The sequence below is a fragment of the Brienomyrus brachyistius genome, chromosome 3 (assembly GCF_023856365.1).
Source record: "Brienomyrus brachyistius isolate T26 chromosome 3, BBRACH_0.4, whole genome shotgun sequence".
Lineage (NCBI taxonomy): Eukaryota > Metazoa > Chordata > Actinopteri > Osteoglossiformes > Mormyridae > Brienomyrus > Brienomyrus brachyistius.
In genome coordinates this window covers 19,121,335-19,148,497 of record NC_064535.1, presented here as the reverse complement: position 1 = coordinate 19,148,497, position 27,163 = coordinate 19,121,335, and the positions used below count along the sequence as shown (strand labels likewise).

The 27,163-nt window shown below is 44.4% G+C and overlaps 1 protein-coding gene across 3 annotated transcripts in view; it reads left to right on the top strand.

Annotated features, from left to right (window-relative positions):
• LOC125738746 (bone morphogenetic protein receptor type-1A-like) overlaps positions 1 to 27,163 on the top strand; it is a 45,300-nt gene that overhangs the window by 10,290 nt on the left and 7,847 nt on the right. For 2 of the 3 annotated variants that reach the window (XM_049008020.1, XM_049008021.1), the window contains exons 2-4: positions 5,534 to 5,641; positions 18,776 to 18,989; positions 26,235 to 26,400. In XM_049008020.1, the coding sequence (XP_048863977.1) occupies positions 18,923 to 18,989; positions 26,235 to 26,400 (233 nt within the window). In that variant the 5' untranslated portion in view covers positions 5,534 to 5,641; positions 18,776 to 18,922. Of the gene's footprint in view, positions 1 to 5,533; positions 5,642 to 18,775; positions 18,990 to 19,046; positions 26,401 to 27,163 lie in introns of those variants that run through there. The other variant, XM_049008018.1, reaches the window with a different exon arrangement.

Here is a 27,163-nt window from a genome sequence, read left to right as displayed (position 1 = left end):
TGAAAATTTTATTTTTAGCTCTTACAAAAATTACTGAGGTCTAGCCCTCGGTGACTTCATATCTGGCTACGGCCCTGATTGGGAGTGCTCCCCAGACGAAGATGTATCCACTTGATCTTACCAGCGTCTTTCATGTTCATTGTTAAAGGGTCCGCTTGCTCAGTATGTCTTCCCAGTAGACTTTGTGTCCTCTGAAGCTGTCCAAAAGCGTTATACTGGGGCAGCTGGGAGATGTACTGCATTTTCAGACTTATGGCTAATTCTTTATTTGATTATCTCTCTCCAAGTCGGAACTCAGATAAAAACGTCATGAAAAATATAATTTCCTATCGGATACACATCCTGTTTATCGAGATATTATCGAGAGGAGTTGCAGTGCATGACTTGGTGGCAACTCCAGTCTGTACCGGGAACTGAGAAGGACGGCTGTGAGGACTCTGAGGCATTTGTTAGACAGATCTGAGAGCAGGTGACACACCATCTGTGGTTTAGTGACCCACATCCTGCTTACAGAGGAATCAAAGCATTACATACATCTGAATCTATTCCTTGGAGACTTGCAGTCAGGGTGAGTGATGGAACGGTCCTTACGGTCACTGCAGTTGTGACTCGCTGGGCCGGCTACTTTGAGCAGTTGTTTAAAGCTGACCCTCTGACTAGGATGTTGTACATCTCTGGGTCCACGGTTCTTGAAGCTGATCCTCCAATCAGCTGTGAACTATCCAATCTCACGGAGATTACAGGGTGGTGAATCAGATGGAGGTAGGGAAGGCCGCAGGGATCTGTGGTATCCGGGGTGAACTTCTCCAGACTGGTGGTCAGGCTGTTCTCCTGGAATTGCAGGCAATCTTTGCTTCCATTTGGGAGTCAGGCATCATCCCAGCTGACTGGAAAACAGGACTTGTAGTCCCTATCTGGAAAGGGAAGGGTGATCGCCTGCATTGTGGCAACTACAGGGGGATAACACTGCTCTCAGTGCCTGCCAGGTAAGGTCCTTGCCAGGGTCATTCTTAACAGGATCCGTGATCACTTGCTTGTCTGTCAGCGACCGGAACAGTCTGGTTTTACGCCTAAGAAGTCTACCATCAACCGTATCCTGGCACTGTGGTTTCTCATTGAGCGCATCCTGAGACTTCGCAGGATCCCCCTGAAGTTTAATAATGTCCCCCTGGACATTATTGCAACTAAGTGCAACTAAACGACAACAAACAAATACAGACATAATATAAAGTCAACCATTATAGTATAATACATTAAATGTAAATAAAAGAGAGAGGGGAGGGGAGGGAAGGGCTACTCTGAGATTTTTCTAAGTCCATAGACAATATAACATCCCTCACCCAGTTGATGATTAGTCTGATTGGCTGGTGTCATGTCACTGTTCCTTCTGACTGGTTCCACGCTTTGAGAACACATTCACTGCTTAATCGGTGTCTGTCTCTGCCTTTTTTGGAAAATGATTGTGCTACATACCTTAATAAAAGATTTACTTTGATAATGGAGAAATTGAAAAGAAACAGGACCATCTGATAATAGGTGTAAATGGTTAGCAGGTGCCACCTGGGGCACAGGGTGGGGATAGAAGCACTCTGCCATGTCCCCAGGCTTGCTGGAGAAATACCACTCCCATAAAAGGAGCGCTTCTGATCTCAAGAAGTCAGCATCGTCTGATTCATGAGTCTAAGGAAAGGTTAAATGTTCATTGATCTAAAATGAGTAAGTCCCAGAACTAAGACTTCATTTGTCAGACGAAAGCTCTGTTATTAAAGAAGGAAGCACATGAACTCTTCAGATGAAAAGAGTTCACCAAACCAAACCGCTTCTGCAACTCTACTATTCTGCTTCCCACATACTTGCGAGGTGAGGCGCTCAGGTGACATCACAGTGGTTCAATGGTCCAGCTGTGTGTAACTGTTTCCAGGGACCATCTCAGAAGTACTGATGGTAGCTGGCCGCTGTCCTGGAGACGAATGGAGCGTAGTGCAGCGGGAGTGCGTAATGCGCCCTGAAAATCGTTGATCATGCCCTTCTGCACACCTGTCACTGTGATTACTCAGGGTGGGGGGCACTGCAGGAGGGTCTGGTGTCTTTGTTGTAAGTCCTTGTGTTAGTGATGAGCTAGCATTTAGCATGTCCCCCTGTCCTCTGTCATCCATATTTTTTGTAATCAACGGTGTCTGGTTTATTCTTCTGCTTATTTACCTCTACCTTGTTTACCTTTAAAACCTTTTTTCCTGGGTGAGACGTTTCTCCCAGTCAGAGTCACCATAAGTGAATATCCCTACAATGACAGCGCGCAGACATGTCTCAGAATGACAGCACGCTGTGTCAGAGGTCAGTCGCACATGCTCGCTTGCAGGCAGAACTCTCTGTACCAGCCGAGGTTCTTCCTTTAACGTCATTGCTTTCCTCTGCCTGCTTTGTTCACATTAGTTGTTTCTCTAGGCTTAAACAGATTGCCTGCGCTCTAATCTGTTGATTTTACTAAAGCCCCTGGTTTGTAGTCCAGTGTGGGAATGAAGGAATGAAACCAGTGTCCTGATCCACAGTCATACTGCTCCCTTTCGTATTTGCCATGGTCGCTGCTGTTTATGCCCAAAATGGACAGTAGAAGGCTTTCTAATTTTAGAAGCTGATGTCTTCTATTTCTTGGAATGCATCTGGGGTTCTTTGGCCTGGCCAGCTTCTGCCAACAAACAATTACGTAACGAAAACTGGCTTAACACAAGTGATATATCATCAAGTAACATTTTGTAGCGTGTTTGGAGGACGTGTAACAGGTCTGAGTTTCTTCTCGCGGAAGAGGAAGGTGACCCTGTCCTTTCTGCTGTCCTTCTGCTGCAATTCAGCAGGGACCATTGTGACAATTTCCCTGCTTCCCATTTCCAGCGTGTGATGTCTGCTGTAGAAATAGCACGCTCACAGCTGCAATTATGGAGACCTGTGGTGACCTCATCTGCTGCTCCACCCTGGGGCCACTGTCACTATGTTCCCTCAATTTGGGAGCATTTTTGAGTTTTGTTTTGCCTGTTTTCCAAGGTGGGAAACTACTAACTTGGAAGTTGCAATGTGCTCAAGTGGTGGAGGACATGCATAGACATCCACCAAGTAGCTAACTACACCGGCCATATTGAATTCAGTGAATGAAATCCAGCCAGAACCTCATTTGCACAGCACTCTGCACTCAGAGCTGAAACCTTGTAGTTGATGGGATTAAATTGCTTCTTATTATCAGTCGAGCATGATGCTGTGTCCAGCAGCCTGAGGCAGCAGACAGACCCAGTTGATGTGTAAACCTTTGCTCTAGCCAAGGACAGGGGCAAAGGATTGATATGTGTAAGATCCTGCTTTCTCTTCTGTACGGTCGCAGTCGTGGCTTGTCTGTGCGCAGTCACTCTGTGGTTTAAGTTGACAAAGTCACATTTTTAAGGTACTTACAAGCCCATCTTCATGGCCTGAGGAATGACTCCACTCCACGTAGCGAAGAAGAATCAGCTTGAGTCTGTTTGGCTCAAATCTAGGCCTTGCAGATGTGGTGTCGTATTTTCACCAGCGGGGCATTCCTGGTTCCTCACCAACTCTGCACTGCATTTTATTCATGGCCTAGCCTACATCCTTGCTGGACCATTTCGTTCTCCAGCACCTCCCCTATGGCAGGGCGTGGCATTGCCCATCAGCTGTCTAGTCACCTCCCTGCTGTCTGGGGTGCCTTTCCTTGGCTCTCTCCACACAGCAGATGTTTCCACAGTGACGTGCTGCATGGCAGCCTCTGTTTACACCGTGGGCTTCTATTAAGAAGGTGGCCCCACCCCACCCAGTTTACGACCTGCTCTGTCAGGGGTGACGCTGTGTCTCTCCTCGCTTGAGAGCTCGTCGCCCATGAAAGCAACGTGGATGGAAAACAGATTGCGAGTCTGCAAAACAGCTTGTCAGACCTCCTTAAATGGAAAGTTCTCAGTTCAGTTCCTGGCTTAGCTCTGTCATGTTGTCTAGATGTGTGGCGCGATTTCAGTCAGTGTAGGCTGTCATTGTTTTTTTATTCTCGTGTATATAGACGTATACCTTTCTCTTTTGTGGCTACATTGACTGCTGACTGAATGTGCATTGCTTGTTATGTGGAGCACCTACATGTCTCTCCTACAGGTGTATCTTAGGCTGAGCATCAACATTTCAAAGGTTTTAGTTCTTAACAGTACTCAAAAATCTGGAATGAAAGTGACCCAAAGACACAAACCAAGAGACTGGAAGATGGTAGAGGGAGTATGAAAATTTGCCAACTCTCTAACTTGTATTAATGTTCAATCACCCGCCCCCCCCCAACCCACACACACACACACACACACACACACACACATACAAACTATAGCGATTTAGTGACTCATTGCAGAACCCTGCACTTTAGCTAAGTGAATGAAGTGCGATTGAAGCTGACACAAGCCATCATTGCTGCAGCATTTCAGCCTGTCTTCTCCACATAGTCTCCTCTGACTGCACCCTTATGAAAGTCCTGTTTATGCCCCACTTGCTTCTGTAATGTTCTATACCAGGGGTGCCCGAACAGTCGATTGCGATCTACCAATCAATCTCGGAGTAATTCTCAATCGATCGCGAAGTGCGTTGCAAATGTTCTTGCACTTGCGCGCATTGGCCATTTTTCACTGTGCAACTGTCTACTGTAAACATTTAGCACGTGAACATGTCCAAAGCCAAAAGATCAAAGGCGTATTTTCATTCAGGGTGGGAAGAGGATTTTTTGTTTGTTTACTCAGATTCGAAGTCCACATGTCTTATATGCAATGTGAACATGGCTGTACCGAAGAAGGGCAATTTGGAGCAGCATTTCAAAACGATGCACAAAAGCTACGAGACCGAGTTCCCCGCTAATACAACCATATGCAGCCGAAATATGTGAGAAGTGAAAAGTCAGTTAGCAGCACAACAGTCATTTTTAACCTAGCTGCGTCGTCCCAGAGACAGCGGTCCCACTAAGGTAGAGAAATGCATTTATTTACACGTTTTAAATTTGGAGAATTACCTGGATTTGTCTTTGTTTTGCTTTATTCATATTAACTATGTAGAAAGACAATAGAGTAAAAGAGTAATAGCTATGGCTCCCTATTTGAACTGGTAGATCTCGGCACACTGGCCACTTGAAAAGTAGATCTTAAGTTGAGAAAGGTTGAGCACCCCTGTTCTGTACAGTATGTTACATTCAGCATTGCCACTCTTTTCCGATGGATGTGTCCCTTGTGCCCTTCAGAGGAGGTGTGGATTCCCAGAGTGTCCCTTAGTCGAATTTGTAGTTTTCTGCTCCTCACAGATTAATGGCTTCCTGGGGCAGCCAGCTGAGGGTAGTTTAAAGAGGATGCTGCAGGTTAAGTTAACTCTTTGTTAGCTACTTAAAGGAAGGCTTGTTGTTTCGTTGCTATTGTTGTTTTCATTGGGTAATGGTTTGTCATTCCTATAAAATTGTCCGAACTGCATGTAACGATTCCTGTCCTTTTCTTAAATCTTGCCCTTGTTTTCTTCTCAGGGCATTTGAGTTACCACAGCAACGCAAAGAAGCCTGGCTGGTAATGACATCTATCAGTGGTGGTGCTGGTTTGAGAAAATGCCTTTGCAGCATGGACTCTACAGTGAGGTAGGCATGTGTCCATCTGTACCTCTGTTACCTCTGTTATCATCTTTTCTTTACTTGTTTAGTCTGTGTGTGTGTGTGTGTGAGAGAGAGAGAGAGAGAGAGAGAGAGAGAGAGGATTTGCCTCACTGTGCATCTCTGTGTATGTGTCTCAGTGTGTGTCTGTGTGTGTATTTGTGTCTGTGTCTGTCCTTCTTTGTTAATCCACCCACCTTCCCTCCATTTCCCACCCTTTCAGATCCTAATTTCTGATATCCCCTCCAACCCCACCAGCCCCCACAATGCAGACAAACTAGTTGGTAGCTAGTACGGCTCATTCCTGATTAATTCTGATATTACCTAGGCTGCTGAAAAAGTGGTCTGGGGTGAACCACCCATGGAAAGAGTGAAAATGACACTCTGTTCGACGTTGGTGGTGCGGGGGGGGGGGGGGGTGGTTGTGTGTGCCATCACAGTGATGTCACCCTGGTCCGTAGAGCCAGTAATTTCACTAAACACATTTTATTTACAACTGAGCACATCTGTTTGTGTGTGTGTGCCAGTGTGTGAGATCATTTGATGTGGTGTGTCTGGCTGAATAAAGAGGGAGTATCATCACATTAGTATTTTGAATTTAAGTTAATCTGAACTAGCTTTTTTATTAGGTAAATAATGGTTCCATTATTAAGTGTATCTCAAGAATTTTGAATCGCTCCTTTGTGTTGGAATTGCCACCCAAGCTCTTTTGGGGGAATCAGAGAAGTGCGATGCAGCTGGGTTGGACGGACTGGGTGTATTTGCCTTCCCCCAGGCGCGTCTGTGTCTGGGTGGGAACCCGCTGACTAAAACAGATCGCCTTCGTGTTGAACAGAAATTAACCCTCAACCCGTGACTGCAGACAAACTGGAGCAATCAGCGGGTTTCCTGTCACGTAATTGTGCTGTCCAAATTGGTTGTTTTAGCTGTCTGCCAGCTTGATTAAAACCCTGGATAAATCATGATATGCGAAGTGATGCTTACAAAAGCCCCCCCCCCCCACCCCATCCCCCAATGCATCTTGTCACTAAAAGGACCGGAATGAGTCTAACCTTAATTTATGTTAATTTGCTGGTGAATTCCTTGCACTTTCCCTGGTGAGAAAGTGCAGGGCGTCTCGGGCGCCACTGCCACGGATCTGCAGATGGTGAGCCAGCCTTTGCTAAATTGCACCCATATGCTCACCAGCAGAGCTGCTCTCCATGCCAGGACTTGGCCTGTGAGCAGCTCTAAAATATTTCACACTGCTCTGGTAGCCCCTCTCTGGCTGCGGCATAGGGGGCCCGAACACACACAGGCACGGTGCAGCCATGTGACTGGTGCCACTCACTCTCTTGGATTCTCCAATCATGTCATTTACTGCAGTTCAGCCCCTTCGCAGGCGCCATATATATAAAAAATGGAATAAGCTCATCACCGCAGGGTATGACGCCCATCCCTCCGAGGGTTAGTAACAAGCACATTGAAGCCCCAAGTCCGGCAACTTCACCAAAGCTCTGCCCACTGCTTCCTCTGTGCCTTGATGGGGAGCTGTGTATTTCAGGGTTGCCATGGTCATTAGGGGGCGATGTGGAGGGGTGAAATGAGGTGCGCTGAACATAGCAGCCTCTGCTCCTTACATGCCCTGCCTGGGAAAGCTGCAGAAGCCTTTGGGTGTCTTTCACATCAAGGTTACCTTAACCATATTAATTAAAACCAGGGTTGGGGGGGTGGCTCTAAAAACTTAGCAGGATTTAACAAAGAAACAACAGTTTAGCAACCCACACATTGTGCACAGCTACCAAACGAGTGCTTCCTGACCACATGTAAAAGGAACTGCAATCTGCTTCAAATCTGGTCTCTTTTTTCCACTGTAAGTATTCCAAATACAGAAACACATCTTTTCAATGCGACACTATTTCAGGTGGGAATGCTGTAAAATACCCTTAAGGCAGAATTAACAAGAATACAGTAATTAAGAAATCTCAAATTATCTTTAAATGATAATTTAAAGATACTTTAAATGTATCTAAATATAGTTTGGGATTTTATTAGATTCTATAAACAGAGGATTGTGACACTTTTGCCATCACTATATACAGTGTAAATTAGTATCTTTTTGATGAGTTGAAGTTTTTCTCCAGATGGTTTAAACTTGTTTAATGAGATGGGGAATGTTGAATGGGGAAATTTTCCAGTCACCAAGGCTAGTATCCTCTGGGAAACTGAACCAGCAACCTTCAGGTTCCCAGTCCCTAACCCTTTGGCTGCCTGCATTTCACCAGAGACAGGCTGACTTCTCATTGGAGGACCCAAACACCATATGAACTGTGACTTTACATCCTTCTGAGGTTTGGATCAGTTTTGGATTTTTTCCAGAGATGGATCATTCTGCTAAAATGGAGAAAGTGAAATTGAATTGGCGGAACTCTGTAGTTGGTCCAGTCAAGCAGTGTGTGTGTATATATATTTATATATATATATATATATATATATATATATATATATATACACACACACGTCTCCGCCTGGGTCACATGTGTGTGGATGTTCTCCCCATGTCGTCGTGGGGTTTCCTCCGGGTACTCCGGTTTCCCCCCACAGTCCAAAACCATGCTGAGGCTAATTGGAGTTACTAAATTGCCCATAGGTGTGAATGTGTGCGTGAATGGTGTGTGAGTGTGCCCTGTGATGGGCTGGCCCCCCATCCTGGGTTGTTCCCTGCCTCGTGCCCATTGCTTCCGGGATAGGCTCCGGACCCCCCGCGACCCAGTAGGATAAGCGGTTTGGAAAATGGATGGATGGATGGACGGATGGATGGATGTATACACACACAGACAGAGGCCCATTATCAGCAAGAATTACCCCTGTGTTCCAGTGGAATGTTGTGTTTGCTAATGCAAGTTTGTCATTTTAAAGGTTACTTTATCATTAGAAAACCATTTTGCAATTTTGGTAGCACAGATGAAAGTTGTTGTGCTGATTAAAGTAGCAATAAAACTGACTAGTTGAGTATCTGGAGCATCAGAAATTGTGGGTTCAATTACGGATGCATTCTACAACAAGGATGGGAAAGAATGTTTGGGGAAATAAGGCCTGGGGTGATAATGTTCTTATGTTCTTATAATCAGACTTATTCTAAAACTGCAAGCATTTCCAGGGAATAGACTGAGCTCATATTATTTCTATCTGAAAAGGTTACCTCCTGGTCACATGTCTCACTGGCCTGTTTTGACAGATGTGTGGGTGTGGCAACTTGTAACAGGTTCATGTCAAGTCAGGGTGGGGCACCAGCCTATCACAGGGAACACATGCCTGTAGGCAATTAGGTAACACCAGTTTATTTCAGCAGGGTTTTCCTCTGTGGGAGGAAAACGGCGAACCCAGAATAAATCCTACAATGACGCAGAGAGAACATGCAAACTCCACACGAGAGTCAGGGCAGAGACTGGATGAGTATGAAAAAAGAAAAGAAAGTATGGAAATATTTTGGTGTTTCCAGACTATTGCAACAAATCAGCCTGTAATGTATTCTAAACAAAACATCTGAGTTGTTTTTGACTAAATCACCAGTGTGACCTGGCTGTCAGCACCAGAATGTGCATAGGGTGCACATTGAAGAGTCGTTTGGGCCCATGTCAGCTTGGCACTGCCACTGCAGCCTTCTGCTATCTGGGGGGTGTCAGGGGGTGTCTATGGCAAAGTTATAAAGGTGTGTGTGGAGTGAAGATGCTGACGGCTGTGTCTGTGAGTGTTCACTATTGATCCCAGGGGCCTGAGTTCAGCCACAGAGGCACAATCTGGCACTTCACTTCACTTGGATTCAGGAGAAAAGACCTACTCAAGATAAACGTTCCTCAGAACCACACAGCCTCTCAGTGTTGTCTGGAGGGCAGCCCAGACATGTGTGCATGTTGGATCCAAGCCACATGAGCTCCCGTTTATCACATGGCTATGCTGATGCAGCCTCTTCCTTGCCTGCCGTGTTGCCTTGGAGGGGGCTGTGAAACGAGATCCCAAATGTGTATGTGCCCCGCCCACCTCCCCAAACCTAAGCACAGAGGCCCCTCGGGTTACGTGACCTGTGAATTTGCTGCTCAAAGGCCCAGCCCCCCCCCCCCCCCAGCTTGTGGGAGGTGTCTTGCAGCAAGCCATAGACAAAACAGGCCCAGGTTGACGTTTTTGTCTGCCATCGGAATGTAAATGCCGTTGCGTAACACTTGTTTTGCGGATCTGGCGGAGCGGAGCCCGGTCTGAACACACCGAGGGCAGTGGTTGCGGTAGCACAGAGCCGTGTTATTGCGAGGTTACTGTCTATTGCGAGGTGACGACCCATCCCAGCCGCACCTACTGTACACCCCCCCCCCCCACAGAGACTGGCACACTGGGCCCCCATGCTGCTGGCAAGAACAACGGTCCCTGGGCTTAGAGGGAGAGAAGGAGAAGGGAGCGGGGAGAGGTTGGAAGCAGAGGGGGCGCTGTGCCATGCTGACTGCGACGGCTCACTCTTCTTATGCTAATCCAGCCGAGACGATTGGAACAGCAGTGAGACAGACAATGGTTCTGGAGACAGACGGTCTGCAGCAGGGCGCCAGCAGAAGAAGGGACCGGCTAGGGGCCCCAAAAGGGGCCGGGATCCAGACCAGGGGAAGGGGGGTGGCACACTGTGCTTATTACAGGCTGGGGTGGGGGACAAGGCTGCTGTGTCTGTGTTTGCATGTGTGTGACTGGGGTGGATTTGGGGGCTGTGTGGGGGATGCCCTGGTCAACATGTGTATATAAGAAAGACATTTCTCACAGATAATGATATACACAGTATATGTGTGTGTGGCATCAATAGTGAACCCTGTCAGGTTAAATGTCTTTTAAAGCTTATTTTAAAACTACCCTGAAAGTACCATGTAATTTGTAAGGCACTTTGCTATGTTTTGGTTTTCTGTTGCACTGAGATTCAGCATTAAGTCCCTACAGGAAGACCCCCCCCCCCCCCCGAAACACAGTGTAAGAGCAGATATAACACATTCCACATGTGGTGATAACCCCCCACCCCCCATGAGCGGGAGCACACTGCAATGCTGTGAGAGGAGCAGGCAGCACTGCAGTTGTCCGATCGCTGTACTTTTCACACTACATGACTTATCGTGTTGTAATTTTGAGTCTTTAATTCGTTGTGGTTGATACATGACACAACTGATCAGTGACAAGGGTTTAAACACTACAAGCTCTTTCGCCATGAGGAAGATGAATATGTTTGGTTTCCAAATTGCGTTTTGTCACAAAATCGCATGTATGAATACCAGGAAATCACAATTCTACTGTCAACACACTATGAACTGTTAAAACACTGTAATCAAATGACAAAATACTTGACATTAACATTATATACAGAACTTTTGGGAAACAGTATCATTTGGGTCCTTAGTGACCAAACATATAAAAATTATGCACACAAACACACACACGCACACACACACACACACACTACCGTTAAAAAGGGTAACGCAGAAATTTCCTTCCTTTTGAAAAAAGTCAAGGCAGCCACTTTTTAGCAGTTTTGGTCTCGTCGGAATCAACTTTATTTTGACTTTGACTTGTCTCACAGCTTGTCTTGGACATTTTATTTTAATACCAGTCAGAACCACTCATCAAAATGCCTCAGTATTTATCACAGTGGCTTAATATTTATATATTTCTTAACTCTGAGAACCCAACAAATGCAAAATGCATTGATTTTTGCATCCATTAACCTCATAACATTGCATAGGTATAATGCACAGTCATGAATCACATATCTTTGCAGCAGATCTTACTGGATTTGATTGTCCAAGTTGCAGCATTGTCCACTAAAATATTCCACAGTAATCCTGTGTGTAATGAGGTATATATTTCAAACATTTTCCATGAAAAAGCACTCCTAATAATCCATAAAACATGAATATTATTCAAATTAGATGGAAAACAATGCACATATTCGCTTACACGGTGATCCACGCACTACCTTTCTGGGAAAAAAAATACTCAGCACTTTACTGAAAGCAGTCATTATAACCTTGACACGGCTATGACTATTCATAAAAAGGTCTAGCGCATTAGAGTCATGTGAATTATACACTATGAATGCTCTATGAAGGTCACATCTATATTGCACTATATATGCCTTCATAATACAGCACAAAGCATCCTTAATTGTCATACTGAAGGTATTCATAGTGCATTATAGATGAGACCTTCATAATGCATGACAAACATGGCTATAATGTAATTTGGCTTTATGGATATGAATATGAGCTTCATAGACAGCATTACCAAAATATTTATTTTATAATTTATGTGGTATAAACCTATAAATAAAGCGATAGAAAACACTCAAAAATGTAGAGTTCTACTGGAAATAACAACAAAACACAGCATTCTGTTTATTAGGAAGACAATTACTTGATTTTTTCTCAATATTTATTCACAAAAGCTTGTATATGTATGATTGAGCTCAAGTGAACAAGTGAAACGTGCATTGTGTAATTGGGACACCTCCTACATGTAAGAACAACGACATGCTAAAGCGCTGGATTGTTGTTTGAGGCTAAAATGCCGACTAAAAGTTTCATTTTCAAATTTCACTTTACCAATCATAGAGTACTTATATTGAAAATATAGAAAAACATTCAGCATTATGTCTGTGTTTATTTAGTGTATCATAAACCGAACAATGCTTTTCTATTTCAATTTCTTTCAGATGTTATAAAGTAACAAATAAAAAAATAATCAAACAAACATAAATAACACCATACATTGCTACCTATCGGATAACTTTAATTAGTTACCAAATGGATGCTGATGATGGAACCACACGTAGCACTCAAGTGCCTATTTGCCAGCACAGTTGAAGACCAATTTGTCTCAGATCTGGAGGTTTCGTCAGCAATCTTCAGAAACTGTCGGCTTTTGGTCCAAGTTGTCGCCCAAATCACCACCTGGCTTTTGCATCAGCGAGTCACCCCTCGCTTCACGTCGCGGCTCTGAGCGCTTGAGTCATGCTATTCCACTTGTCAGCATGTGCAGTAAAACTCCTGTGCCATACAGACCTTTCCCGTTAATTTAGGTCATCTAGTGAAAACTGAAAAGTTATAATTAATGCATTCTGTTTTTTCCACTTTGTCAGCAGGCTGTTTCTAGGTAGGAGGACAGTCTGTGTTGTAATTAGTCAGCAGACATAAGAATACATTTTGTATTTTTTCGACCTGTTCACTGTGGTGTTGGTGGGGGGAGGGGAGGTTGGGGGATTGGAGGGAGGGTACAGCAGATGGAGTCAGTCAGATGACTGTCATCCACTATTTCCAAGACAGAGACCACGGGGAACTCCTCATCTGGTCTCTATTTGGACTGTTCCATGTGTGTCCGTGGCACTGTACCTTCTTCCGACTTGGATGCAGTAGTGACTAGGGAGTGCATTTTCCCCTCCATGGTTAACAAATGCGGAGAGGGGGGCTACTCTATGAGTAGTTCCCAGTGGTCTCTGTCTGGACTGTTCCATGTGCTGCCAGATGGGGTGTTGCTGCTCAGTGGTGGATGGGGGGGTAAGGAACATCAAATAGCTGGCACCCCAGTTGCATGTTTCCCAGAGTGTCTGTGTCATATTCTAACTTGGGACGGGTTATTTAATGCCAGAAGTGGGGGTTGTCATTCCCTGCCAGGTTGTAGGAAGAGCTTGTTGACAACCAATTCTCATTTCAGCGATAACTTAGCGGAGAAGCTCTGGACCCACCATGGCTAGATCTCACTCTCCAGAACACCCCAGAACTCATTCATCCAAGGACATGCCAGAACTCACTTATCTCAGGATACCCCAGGACTCCTTCGTCCCGAGGCAAGCCAGAATTAACTCTTTACTGTGCAAAGTTATGTAAATAATGGAACACGGAAGAAGTCCTTGCAAATTAGGAAATGAAGAACCTGTCAAAAAATCTGTAAAACCATCAAAAACCATCACATGAAGAAGATAATCTCTATGTCTTTTAGTTGCCATACACAGTCGCTCCCTGCAGAGAATGCAGAAAACCTCTAAGGATGAGGATGTGCCTTCTCAATGGCCTCGTAAATGTCTATTGCAGTTTTGGTGGGGGAGTTGTAGTTTATGCTAAGTTCACACTGCACAATTTTGCGAGTTGTCGGATCACTATACTGTTCACACTACACAATTTGTCGTATTGTAATCAGGAATCTTGAAGTCCTTGTGGTTTACACACTACACAACTGATCAGCGACAGGGGGTCACACATTACATGATCCTTCACCAAGAGGAATCGCTGACGAGTCTGTATGGTCTCCAGACTATGGTTTGTCAAGAAATCACATGTGAATGACACTGGGAAATCACAGTTCTATATCAACACACTACCAATTGTCAAAACAATTTAATCAAATGACCGCACATATGCTGTTCATTACAAACACACAGCAAACTAACCTTTGTATATACATAGAACTTTCTGGCACGGTTAGGGTTAGGGTTAGTTGCTTTCAGCATACCCTTTATCTTGCTCTCTCATTTACTGTACAGTAGCTCATCGGTGCATTCATTGCCACTGCATTCATTTACTTTTCACACTGCAGGATTTGGAGTCACTGACAAGTCCAGATATTTAGCATGCTAGGTATCTGACTGGCATCTGAGATGCACACTGACAAAATTGAATTATTGCGTTAGTCCGACTAGAACTGGACTTTTAAAGTACATGTAAACATGTTAGTCCGACTGAAATCATACTAAATCGAATTTCTCAAGGTCAGACTAAGGCACCCAAATAATGAGTCTGGGAATCGATTTACTCCTGCTTGTATACTTTCAGTCAGACTTAATCCAGCTTTGACCCTGAAGTAACAGAAGTACACAGAAGAAGCCTGGAGCATAGCAGAGGATGTAAAGCACACACAAAATGTACAGCACGCTAAAGCTGTTCAATTCACTGCTCAACTAAAGGGCGCTTTTCCATTGTACCAGCTACCATACTGTTGGTATTTCAAGAAGGTACCAAAATACGTTAATTCAGGGTGTTGGTTTTCCACTGCCGCCAAATGACATCTTGTACTGAATTAAAAAAATGGCTGTATATTATAGGACTGGACATGTGATATTAAAACCAAACATTGCATGTTATGCACATCCAAGTCTTATATCACTAAACAGCTAGATTAAGATCAGGCTTTTTCTTTCCTTCAGTTTGGTCCGGATATTATAGTGCAGTCTTGCTAAAACATTTTTACTGTGTCATAGGAAAAAAGAACTTAGCAAGTTTTGCAATTTTAATGATGATTCATTTTCAAGATTATCTAGTATATGTTCAGTTTAAAGTACTACCCCTGTTTTTGTATGAAAGCACTGCATGTGTTCTCCAAGACAATCATAATCATTTTCATCCTTGCTGTTCAAATCACTCCTAGACAGGTTCATGAGAAATTTATGTTGAACTCATTTTTTCTTTCATAAATACCCCAATATTTATTATAACAAAATTGCACTGCAATATCTGAAAAACTTTCAATACCGTGCTGTCATAGTAAATTAAGAACATAAGAACATAAGAACATAAGAACTATACAAACGAGAGGAGGCCATTCGGCCCATCAAGCTCGCTTGGGGAGAACTAAACTAATAGCTCAGAGTCGTTAAAATCTTATCTAGCTCTGATTTAAAGGAACCCAAGGATTCAGCTTGCACTACATTATCAGGAAGGCTATTCCATACTCTGACTACACGCTGCGTAAAGAAGTGCTTCCTTAAATCCAGCTTGAAATGTTCTCCCGCTAATTTCCACCTATGGCCACGAGTTCGTGTATTTAAACTAATGCTGAAGTAACTATTTGGTTGAACAGCATCCAAACCTGTTAGAATCTTATATACCTGGATCATGTCCCCCCTCAATCTCCTTTGCTTGAGACTGAACAGATTTAGCTCAAGTAACCGTTCCTCGTATGACATTCCTCTAAGACCAGGAATCATTTTTGTGGCCCTACGCTGCACCTTTTCTAAGGCCACAATGTCCTTTTTAAGATATGGTGACCAAACCTGCACACAATATTCTAGGTGAGGTCTCACCAAGGAATTGTATAATCTTAGCATTACCTCCCTTGACTTAAACTCCACACACCTGGAGATATACCCCAACATCCTATTGGCCTTTTTTATTGCTTCCCCACACTGGCGAGAATGGGACATGGAAGCATCAACATACACACCAAGGTCTTTCTCATGATCAGCTACCTTTATTTCAGTGACACCCATGAAATACCTGTACTTTATATTTCTGCTCCCTAGATGGAGTACCTTACATTTATCGACGTTAAATTTCATCTGCCAGGTATAGGCCCAGTTACTAATTAAATCAAGATCCCGCTGTAGCTGCTGAGCCACTAATTCAGTATCTGCTACACCACCCACCTTGGTGTCATCTGCAAATTTCACCAGTTTACTGTATATATTGGTATCCATATCATTTATGTAAATTAGGAACAATAGTGGTCCTAAAATCGAACCCTGCGGTACCCCACTATGAACGCAAGCCCACTGTGACATTGTGCCTCTTATAACTACTCGCTGTTTCCTATCTGTTAACCAGTTATCAATCCAGGTCGCTACGGTACCTAAAATACCAGTCGCTTTGAGTTTAAGTAGGAGCCTCTTGTGGGGGACAACATCAAAAGCCTTTTGGAAATCTAAGTAGATGACATCATAGGCCTTCTTATCATCAACTTCCTGAGTAGCTTCCTCAAAAAACTCCAACAGATTTGTTAAACAGGATCTACCTCTCCTAAATCCATGCTGGCTATATTAGTACATTAGTACTATTAGTATTAGTATTATACAAGATACTTTATTTCTTGCTATGCTATCCTGATCTTATTGTATCTTTTCTTTTGACCAGATCACAATTAAAGCTTATGTTACTTAATTTGTCCACTTAATTTGTTATTTTTATTTTATTTTTTTCGTATGTAAAGTAATGGGTCAACCGGAAAAAGCCCAATACTAGCAAGCTGAAAGGAGCCACATCAACACCTATTGTAATGGAGTAAGACATACTACAGTCATTAGATTGATTACCCTCCTATGCATGTATACTGGGACAAGGACAGCAGTCCGATTAAATGGCATAGTCGAAATTGAGGCAAAACAAGAAGTGTTACACTGGAAGAGGCTAACGTGGGCAATTGCTCAATATCGCAGAACAAATAATTTGAACATGTTTGTCCATTCTAGAATAGCACTAGGCTGACAGGTTGGGCTGCGTTTGGGGGGTCGAGCCCACAGAACACACGAGGCCAAAGAACACACAAAACACAGAGAGATAGAAAGATACTCTGCCTGTCATAAGTCATGACATAGTCATGAATCCTATGTTGTAGCCTATGTATAGCCTGACATGTAAATTACACTAACTTTGTGGCAATGCAGACCGCAAGAACTGTGTTTGGTACAGATATGTATGTATTTATATCTGGCATTAAATAACCCTTCCTAGGCATCGTAGGAACAAGTCTGCAGAACACTCAGGATGACAGTGTCAATTTTATTTACCTCCATTAAGTTTATTCGTACTTTACGGGACTACAAATATAATTAAAAGTAGTATTGAATATATTGAATATAATACAATTGAAAGTATCGTGGGGGAGGGGGGGACAAATGCAACATATAGAACTATGTATCACCTAGCATTTTGGCAGTGTAATTGCTGAGTGGGGGCGGCATGGTGGTGCAGTGGTTAGCGCTGTTGCCTCACATCTCTTGGACCCGGGTTCGAGTCTCCGCCTGGGTCACATGTGTGCAGAGTTTGCATGTTCTCCCCGTATCGTCGTGGGGTTTCCTCTGGGTACTCCGGTTTCCCCCCACAGTCCAAAAACATGCTGAGGCTAATTGGAGTTGCTAAATTGCCCGTAGCTGTGCGTGAGTGAGTGGTGTGTGAGTGTGCCCTGCGATGGGCTGACCCCCATCCTGGGTTGTTCCCTGCCTCGTGCCCATTGCTTCCAGGATAGGCTCCGGACCCCCTGCAACCCAGTAGGATAAGCGATTTGGAAAATGGATGGATGGAATTGCTGAGTGACACAGATACACCAGCGTACAAGTATAAGTTCTCGCAAAGGCACAGGTCACTTGCATAGATCTCGGTGTATGCTACACGCATAAGTATAAATCAGCCTTTTGTCTGCTCACTTTTGAGGTATTTCAAATTTCATTTTTTAATTGTCCAATTACAATCGAAGGGGGGCAGCAGTGGTGGTGAGGGGGAGGGTTGTAATTGAGCTTGAATGGCATGTATGACGATACGCCGACATGCAGTGGGAGGGCCGTGATGCTGAGGCCTGCGGTATAGAAGCCTGCCGCTTCTTGGACGTGGCCGCCAGTCACAGTATAGTCATGGCCACCTGATTCTCAGGCCCACCTTCCACAGGCCCACCTTCCACAGGCCCACCTTCCACAGGCCCACCTTCCACAGGCCTGGCACCACGGAATGCCTGTTTACAACAGATTTCGTCAGCCCTTCTTGTCAGCCCTGTTCAGTTGTTTTGAACAATTTAAGAAGTCAGACACTGTAATGTATTTCCATTAGTGAAGTGTTTTTTTATTTTTTTTTATTTTAATCAACCATAATAACTATCCTGGATCATAAAGAACCTTTATTCATTTACTTAACCTTTGTTTCCTGTGGGCTGAATTAATTCTGTTGACTTTTGACCTTTGTGCTTTGATCTGGAACAGTGCATGTGGAGATATGCTATTCCCGCCCTGGTTATATGGGCATGGGTTTGTGATGTTTGGCTTTTCATCATTTTCCAACAGGCACATTTGTTGACGGTATGCGGGTGTGAGGCGGTATGCGGGTGTGAGGCGGCATGCGGGTGCGAGGCGGTATGCGGGTGCGAGGCGGTATGCGGGTGCGAGGCGGTATGCGGGTGTGAGGCGGTATGCGGGTACGAGGCGGTATGCGGGTGCGAGGCGGTATGCGGGTGCGAGGCGGTATGCGGGTGCGAGGCGGTATGCGGGTGCGAGGCGGTATGCGGGCATCTTCAGTGGCCCAGACATCACGATGTTGCTTCCTCACCCTTCAGCATGTTAACCTTCTCTCCTTTTCTTTTCCTCTCCACCAGCGCTGTGGACAGCGGGAGTCTGTGAGTGAAGAGCTGTAGCCTTTTGAGTGCCCCAACCCCCCCAGCTCCAGGTAGCCTCCCCCGCCTACTCCTGCCTCCACCTTACCGTGGCTGGCGGGGTCTCGCTCCACCCCGCCCTACCCTTCCATGATGGAGAACGCTCCACTCATCGCTGTGCTGGCAGCCTGCATATTCCTCCTGCACGGGGCTGAAGGTCAGACCCCTGCATTGAGTACTCCATTTCCTCTTTTCCTTTCCTCTGTTCCAGCTCCTTCTTCTCTTCCTCCCCCCCCCACCCCCTTTGTTATCCTCCTCTTCCTCCAGGATCAGGTGACTGCCAAGGAATTCCGTGTTTGAGTTTTTCTGGGCCTTTAAATAGTCATCAGATAAACAAATACAGTGGTACCTTGGTTTGGGAGCATTATTAGTTCCGGAAACGTGCTTGTAATCCAAAGCACACGTATATCAAAGCAAATTTTCCCATTAGAAATAATGGAAACTCTGACTGATTCGTTCCACCACCCAAAAATCTTCATATAAAAATGATTAATACAAAATATAAAGTAGAAATACATAAAACAAATTAACCTGCACTTTACCTTTGAAAAGAATCGTGGATGGTGTGAGGGACACAGAAATGTGTGATTACGAGAAAGACCTCGGTGTGTATGTTGATGCTTCCATGTGCAATGTTCGCCTGTGTGGGGTTAGCAATATAAATGGCCAATAGGATGTTGGGTTACATCTCTAGGTGTGTGGAGTTTAAGTAAAGGGAGGTGATGCTATGATTATACAATTCCTTGGTAAGACCCCACCTAGAATATTGTGTGCAGGTTTGGTCACTATACCTTAAGAAGGACTTTGCTGGCTTAGAAAAGGTGCAACGTAGGGCAACAAGAATGATTCCTGGTCTTAATGGAATGTCTTATGAGGAGAGGTTAGCTGAGCTGAATCTGTTTAGATTGACTAGGGGGGGCATGATCCAGGTATATAAGATTCTAACAAGTCAGGATGCTGTTCAGCCAAATGGCTACTTCAATATTAGTTTAAATACTAGCACTCGTGGCCATAAGTGAAAATTAGTGGGAGAACATTTTAAAACGAATTTGAGGAAGCACTTCTTTACACAGCGTGTAGTTGGAGTATGGAATAGTCTTCCTGCTAGTGTAGGACAAGCTAAAACCCTGGGTTCCTTTAAATCAGACCAAGATAAGATTTTAACAACTCTGAGCTACTAGTTAATTTCTCCCCAAACAAGCTTGATGGGCCAAATAGCCTCCTCTGGTTTGTAAATTTCTTATGTTCTGATGTAAACAAATTCATCACTCACAGTGCTATAGTCTTATTTGGGTGGTGCTTTTCTACAAAATTTTGACTATACGAGTGAGGCACGCTGACTGAGACCAAGCATGGGGAACAATTACCAACAATCTCGCAGCGAGAGAGAGAGAAGAACCATCGGCTGAGTTATGATCACGTGACGCTTGGCAGACAAAGTGTATATGTAATACTTGCATTGCAGGACCTCGCTTGTTTATCAAGTTAAAATTTTTATTTTTTTTAATTGCCGCGTTGTTTTTGAATTAATTCCAAAAATGTGAGAGGGAAATTATTTTTACAATTATTGTTGGTTCAATTTAACATTAGACAAAGCAGTAGATATTCCCAGGTCTCACAAGGTAGCGCAGACACAGCAAAAGAGCATATCCAAAGGGGTGCTCCACAGGAACAAGCTGTGCACACTGTGAGTCGGTGTACAGAAGAAAACTCCCGGTGCAAACGAAGCAAATTTCGACCATGAAAAGACCTGCGATCGCGGTTTTGCAGAAAAAACATTCACAGCGACAGATAGCAGTGTCCAGCAAAAGGTAAAAAAAGGTTGAAAATGATTATAATTTGCAAAATAGCATTTTTCTTGGAATATGCACTGTTCTGTATCTGAGACAGAAGTGACCTTCTGGATTCAAGATAATATGCTACATTGAAAGAACCCAATGTAAAGCCTGGGGTCTCCTGTCTGCATCCTGATTTCAGCAGATAAAGTCAGTTTTCTACACATGGTGATCATTTTGTCTTCATGCCACGGTGTGAAGTTTCAGTAAATATCCTGGTATTATTTGCAGTCGGGTTCTGGGCCACACAATGGTTAAGGTTCAAACACACTCGTAGAGTGAAGGTTCAGGCAGTCTCTCAAAACTTGGTGTATGTTTTCAGTTGCTCTGCTTACACAGTCGTGAAGTGTCTTTGCCTCTCTATTAAGACTCTCATTATTCATTTTGGCCCAGCATGGGCTCCACCGCCACTCGTGCACCACAGGAAGCTGTCGGGCAGTATTGAGGCTACACAACGCCATGTGACACATTAACCGCTTCCTGTATAGCACTGTGGCAGAGTGGTTGCCAGGTGCTGAAACTCCTAACAGGCATTGTTCTCCAGAAACATTTGGATGGCAGGAAGGGGGGTTCAGGCACCTGTGGGCTGGTTATTGTCTGGGCAAGTTCGCTGATGTGTGAGAGAGAGGTGGGAAGAGAGAGCTCAGGGTGGGGGGCTATAGTAATTTTTACAACCACGTGTGGCTCTTGGCACTGAAGGTGTCTGGGGGGCAGTTGGGGTCCCATTTTAATAACAGAACCTTTTTATTAGTCTGTAACTTTTGTCTGTAAGTCAGCTATAGTCAGAGAGTTGGAAATTATGGTTCAATTAGCGCCTGTGTCGTGCTTTGGACATGCAGCTCATTTCTGTTTGTTCGCATGGGGCCTGGCCACAGTCCATTGACTGTGACCGCGGAATGACACCGAAGTCCTCCGGTGGCATTGAGTTTCCATCCGTTCTTTTTCTTTCATGCCATATTTTTTTGCCTTACAGCAGGAAATGATGAGCTGGTGAAACTGGAGCATTTGATGAGCCAGGACAAAGTGTGGCGTTTGTTTTTTTTTTTGTCCTGTAAATTTAGTGTTCCTCATCCAGCCAAACCAATAACAAGCTTGTTCTACTCATGGGCTGCTGTGTCAGTGGTTTGGTGCTGACCTTTTATAAGTGAAGTGTCTGTTTGTGGCATAGCAATGGGCCTGTAAGAGCACAGTATCTGTTGTCTACTGGTACCTTAAGAGTGAAATGTGCCGCTGCTTACAGACAGAAACAGAACTGCAGGCACTATGCTGCCAGACCTCAGGCTCCGCTCTGACGGGAAGCAAAATTAAACACACCTGTGGATGAGTAGCTCCTCCACCCTCCAGTAGTCAGAATGCTGCTCTGCATTTATTGCCATTCTTAAACACTGGGGGCATGAGAGGGCATGACTCCAGGGCTGATTAATCCCACTGCTCTTGCTGCTAGAGACATCATGGGACAGTGTGCAGCCCATGTCACTGACAGATGTGTTACCCATAACCCTCTCTGATGTGTCTCCCAGCAGTCTCTCTGATGGATGTGATACCTGTAACCTCTACCTGATTGATGTATCATTGGCCTCTTGCCCTTACTGTTGGGGTATTTATGCAGATTGCTGCTTGTTGTTGGGATGTTGTACCCCCAGGACTGACAGATTTATTGCCCCCAGGGTATAAAGTCGGGCTCCAGCACTGCAACGGCAGCTGTTACACTGTATGTTTACAGGCACAGCTAAGTTGAGCTACAGTTATAGCCCAACTATGCCAACTACTGTCCTTGTCCCAATATACATGCATGAGAGGGGAATTGATTTATTGAAGTATGTCCCTGTCTGCTACAGTAGGTGACGATATGGTGCCTATATCAGCTAGTTCATATTGGGCTTTTTCCAGTTGACCGATTATGTCTTAGACGTAAAAAAAAAAAAAAATCTAATTAATAATGATGGATGCATGGACAAATAAAGTGACAGAAGCTTTAATTGAGATCTGGTCGTAAGAACAGATACAATAAGATATAATGTAAGATAATATAAAATACTATGACAGCAAGGTACTGGAAATTTTTCAAATATTGCAATGTGATTTTGCTGTAATATTGTAAATATTGTGGTATTTATGAAACCAAAAATGATTATGAGTGTCTCGTGCAAAAGCAGCACAGGTAAAATTTACACTGCGTTTTAAACATATATTAGATAATCTTGAAAAGGAATCATAATTAAAATTGCAAGACTTGCTAAGTTAACTCGCTTTAACTCCCTGCACTATAATATCTGTACCAAAATTGAAGGAAAGAAAACGCCTGGTCTCAATGTAGCTGACGTAATAATGTAATAATTATATGTGCATGCGATGTTTATGATACCTGGCTCGTCCGCTCCTCGTGTGTGCCACGCCCCCTGGTTTCCCACATGTTCTTCCCTGATCGTTTCCACCTATGTCTGCTTATTTTGATTAAGTCATGTCCTATTTAAGTCCTGGTCTTGCCTGTTACCCTCGTCCGTCATTGCGTGAATTTTGTGCGTTGTGTGGATTCCCCGTCCTTCTGCGTGGTGTCAATGTTTCCGGTGTTCCAGATCAGGAATAAACCCCAGATTTCCCCAATTTTGCCTCGTCTGCCAGGTTTCTGGTCGCCAACCCACACGTTCACCTGTTCGCCCATCCTTGAGCGTGACAATGTTGGTATTGATATCACACGGTTTCCAGTCCTACTACTACCTTCTTGAAGCACCAAAAGTACGGTACCTGCTGTGGTGGGAAAGCGCCCTTTAGTTGAGCGGTGAATTGGACAGCGTTGCAGTGCTGTACAGTTTGTATGTGCTGTACGTTGGTGTTATCCAAAGGCAGGCAACACCACTGTATGGTGCTGGTGTGTGCCAACATTGCGACCTCTGCTGTGCTCCATGCTTATTCTGTATACCGGCTGCTTCTGTTACTTCTACGCGCTCATTGCTGACAGTGCTTGCTTTGATCAATGCTGAAAAAAATGCTGAATGCTGAGTCAGCTGGTTGTTTGTCAGTACATTTGTGTCTAGGGGACAGAGGTGCAGGGCCTTGGGGGGCACAATAATTCAGGACCACACAGCAGCAGAGACCTGACCACACAGAACAGCCGTGTGACTGCAAGAAGACTGGAGGCTCATCTGACTCAGTGTGCATTGGAAATATCAACTTTTTTTGGGGGGGGTGGTGGGGGGGGAGAGCTTGCTTATCTTCTTATTTTAAGGTGATTCTGCTATTCCTGTTGATATGCTGATAACCTCCTCCTCCCCCAGTCTAAGTAACAAACAAGTTTCCTCTGTGAGAGAGTGTGACCTGAGGCTGGGGATGGGGGGGGCTTTTTTCATCAGGGAGGGACGCACATTATGATTTGTCTTTGTGTATGATCCCTGTCTTTGTTACCATGCAGATTTGTCCTGCACTTCGCGTGGGGGGGTCAGTTTTGGTTGCGGTAGCATAACTTAATTTCTTCCCCAGTGAGAGTAACATGAACAGGAGAGCAACAAAAGGCTCTTATTCTGGCCAGACGGCCTTTTAAAAATGTTTGAATAGGATTGCTGTTAAGGAAACAGCATGGATTTCTGAAGATCACTGAGGTACGAGTTAAAAAGGGGGTCAAGCGCTGGTAATGGGATCTGGAGAAGGAATGTGGTGAGCAGGAAGTGCGGGGGGGGGGGGGCATAAAAGCATGGGGTTTGCTGCTCACAGACATGCCTGAGCCAGCAAGGTGAGGATACCCCACGTGCGGGAGGAGGGGTCCATATCACTGCAAATGCAACACATGGCACATTGTGTTGAAAGGAGACTGGGTTCGGCAGTGGCTTGGGTTTCAGAGAAAAGTCATTCATCCGGCCCTCCCCTGGAAGGGCCACCCGACCTCTGACCTCTCCCCCACCTGACATGGTTGCAGAAATGCTGAAGAGAAGCAGTTGTCAGTGTGGCGGTACTGAGGCCATTGGCAGGGCGTATTGCGTAATATTGTTCTAGGATGTATGTGCTGCTAGTACAAAGGCTGCATATTTATCACATACAAAATGGGAGCTTACCAGGAAATGATATGATGTATTTGCTCCTTGAGTGTCCATCTGTTTGAAAACACATCCATTAAAACACATCAATGTAGCACAAGCCGGCTCTTATCCGTCCCATGTTCTCCGTTCCTCAGATACACACCATCCCGCTGTTGGATTGGCCATTTTAGAAAAAATAAAAACCTATTTTCTTATTTTTCCATTTGTTCTCTCTACTGTAGTTTCCTTTATTTTAGAAGTCTTCTGTTCGGTTCACAATCACATGATCCTTTCTGAACAAAGGCTGGAACGAAGGTGTGATTGCGAAGTCACACACACACAGGCTCTTTTTGAGAACTTCACACCTAATCCCACTGTATTATATTATATGCCACCAAAATAAAACCAATGAGCACTGATAAAATCTTTGATAACAGACTTTGAAAAGCTCATTTTACATGAAGGGACGTCCTTGCCTCAAGGTCTGGTTCTCATGATATGCTATCCCTGTTAGAATGTCTTCTAAAGCCAAAAAGTGCCCTAGAAATAAGAGCTGGTAACTGTGGGTACATGCGACCTTTGGCTGGAGATAGGGGTCTTTTCGGGGGACTCATTTGTACGGTTTATTGCAATGGTCATGCATTTCTTGTCAATGGAGCGCAAATAACAAGCCGGATGAAACCCGTAATTCACGGTGCATGAGTATATGTTTTGTCCAGAATGTTAACGTGCTTGTTGGTTATATCTACTTCATTATTGACACATGGTTTTAGCCAGTCTTTTGTACACTCCTGGAATTCCCCTACCTGATACGCACGTGTCCAGGAACTGTGCAGTGCTGCCCGTCCAGTGGCGGACTGAGTATTAATAGACTCCTCTCTTTATGAGAACCAGCCTTTTCTGCTGGATTAAAGAATCAAGCCCAGATTGTCAAGTAAGTAATCAGTGCAGGAGGGAGAAAACGTGTGACTCTGAACTGCACACAGGCACCTCGCATTTCAGGCTGGAGGAGATGAAGGAAATGCAGACAGGGCACTGTTATGTTCACATTAGATATAGGAACTACTTTTCTGGTATGTACCACAATAATTAACATACAGACTGGCTAGCGTAGGAATACGCAGAGTTAGAGATCTATATAGTCCTACACTGAGAAGTGACATGCGATGCAGTACAATTCCTAGTAAAGACATTGCTAACTTTACTTTGGTGTCTGTTGGATGTATGTTGTGAAAGTGAGAAACACAACAGGCACAAAGACGAAGCTGGGAATAAACACTTAATATGGTTAAAAGTCGTGAGTTCAGCTGCTCAGATCCCCGTCGCTGTGTTGCATTGTGTAAAACTCTCTCTCTCCCCTGCTCGGGGATGGGGAGGTGCTCTGTACCCCTGGCACTTTCATGGTTCTGTTCGTTTGTACCTCTGTGATTGGGTGTCATCAGGGAGAGTTAAGGTCCATGTGCTATAACTCAGTCTCCGTGGACAATGAAGACTGGACGCTGTCCACCTGTGGGAATCACATGACTGCTGAGCCTTCCTCTCCCTACTCATGCTCAGGTGGGCAAAACCCGGATTACATGCTGCATGGGACCGGAGTAAAGCCCGGCTCTGACAGCAGGAAAGCCGGTGCTGATGCCACCATGGCCCCCGAGGATGCTGCTCGGTTCCTGAGCTGTCACTGCTCTGGTCACTGTCCAGAGGATGCCAAGAACAATACCTGCGAGTGAGTGGCCTGCTCATCACCCAAACCCCCCCCCCCACACACACACACAGTCATTTATCTGGATGTGCTCTAGGTATAATTGTACATCCCTCGTTCTTCCAGTTTGGTTTGGAAATCAGCATATATATGTTTCTACAAATACAAAATGATTTTGTTAAAAATCAGAGCTTTTTTTCCAGACAGTAAGTAACTAGATACCTAAATAAGTAACGTTAGCTTAGTAATAAGTCAGTATCTAATTTTTATGATTACTGTTTCTACTGTACGTTGTTTTTATATACTTACTATATAGATAGCTAAACCGCATGATAACATTAAAGTTGCATTATAGAGTTTTGGTCGAAAACTAGCAAGCTAGCTACCTAAAAAACACATTAAACCATGCAGATGCCACCAGAATCCCACTTGTCATTGATAAAGCGTGTTAACATACTAACTGGTATCTTTTGCCGAAATTGTTACCGATGTTGCACTGTGATGGTTTGTTTTTGTTACATTTTTTTGTGATGTTCCGTCCCGGACTACAGAACTACATACTGCATAGAATGGAGGGACCACGTACCACCAACATTAACTTGAAAGTAAATAAATATAGTAATACAAGCAGAATATGCAATGTATCAAATGAAAATAATCAAAAAGGCCATCATCTGGTAAAAGAATGGTATCTAGCAGATGGCAGCAAGGAGACACAGGGACAGGGAGAGGCGCGCTGAAAGCAGTGGCCAGACAGGGTCATGCTCTGCAGATACAGATGGTCAGG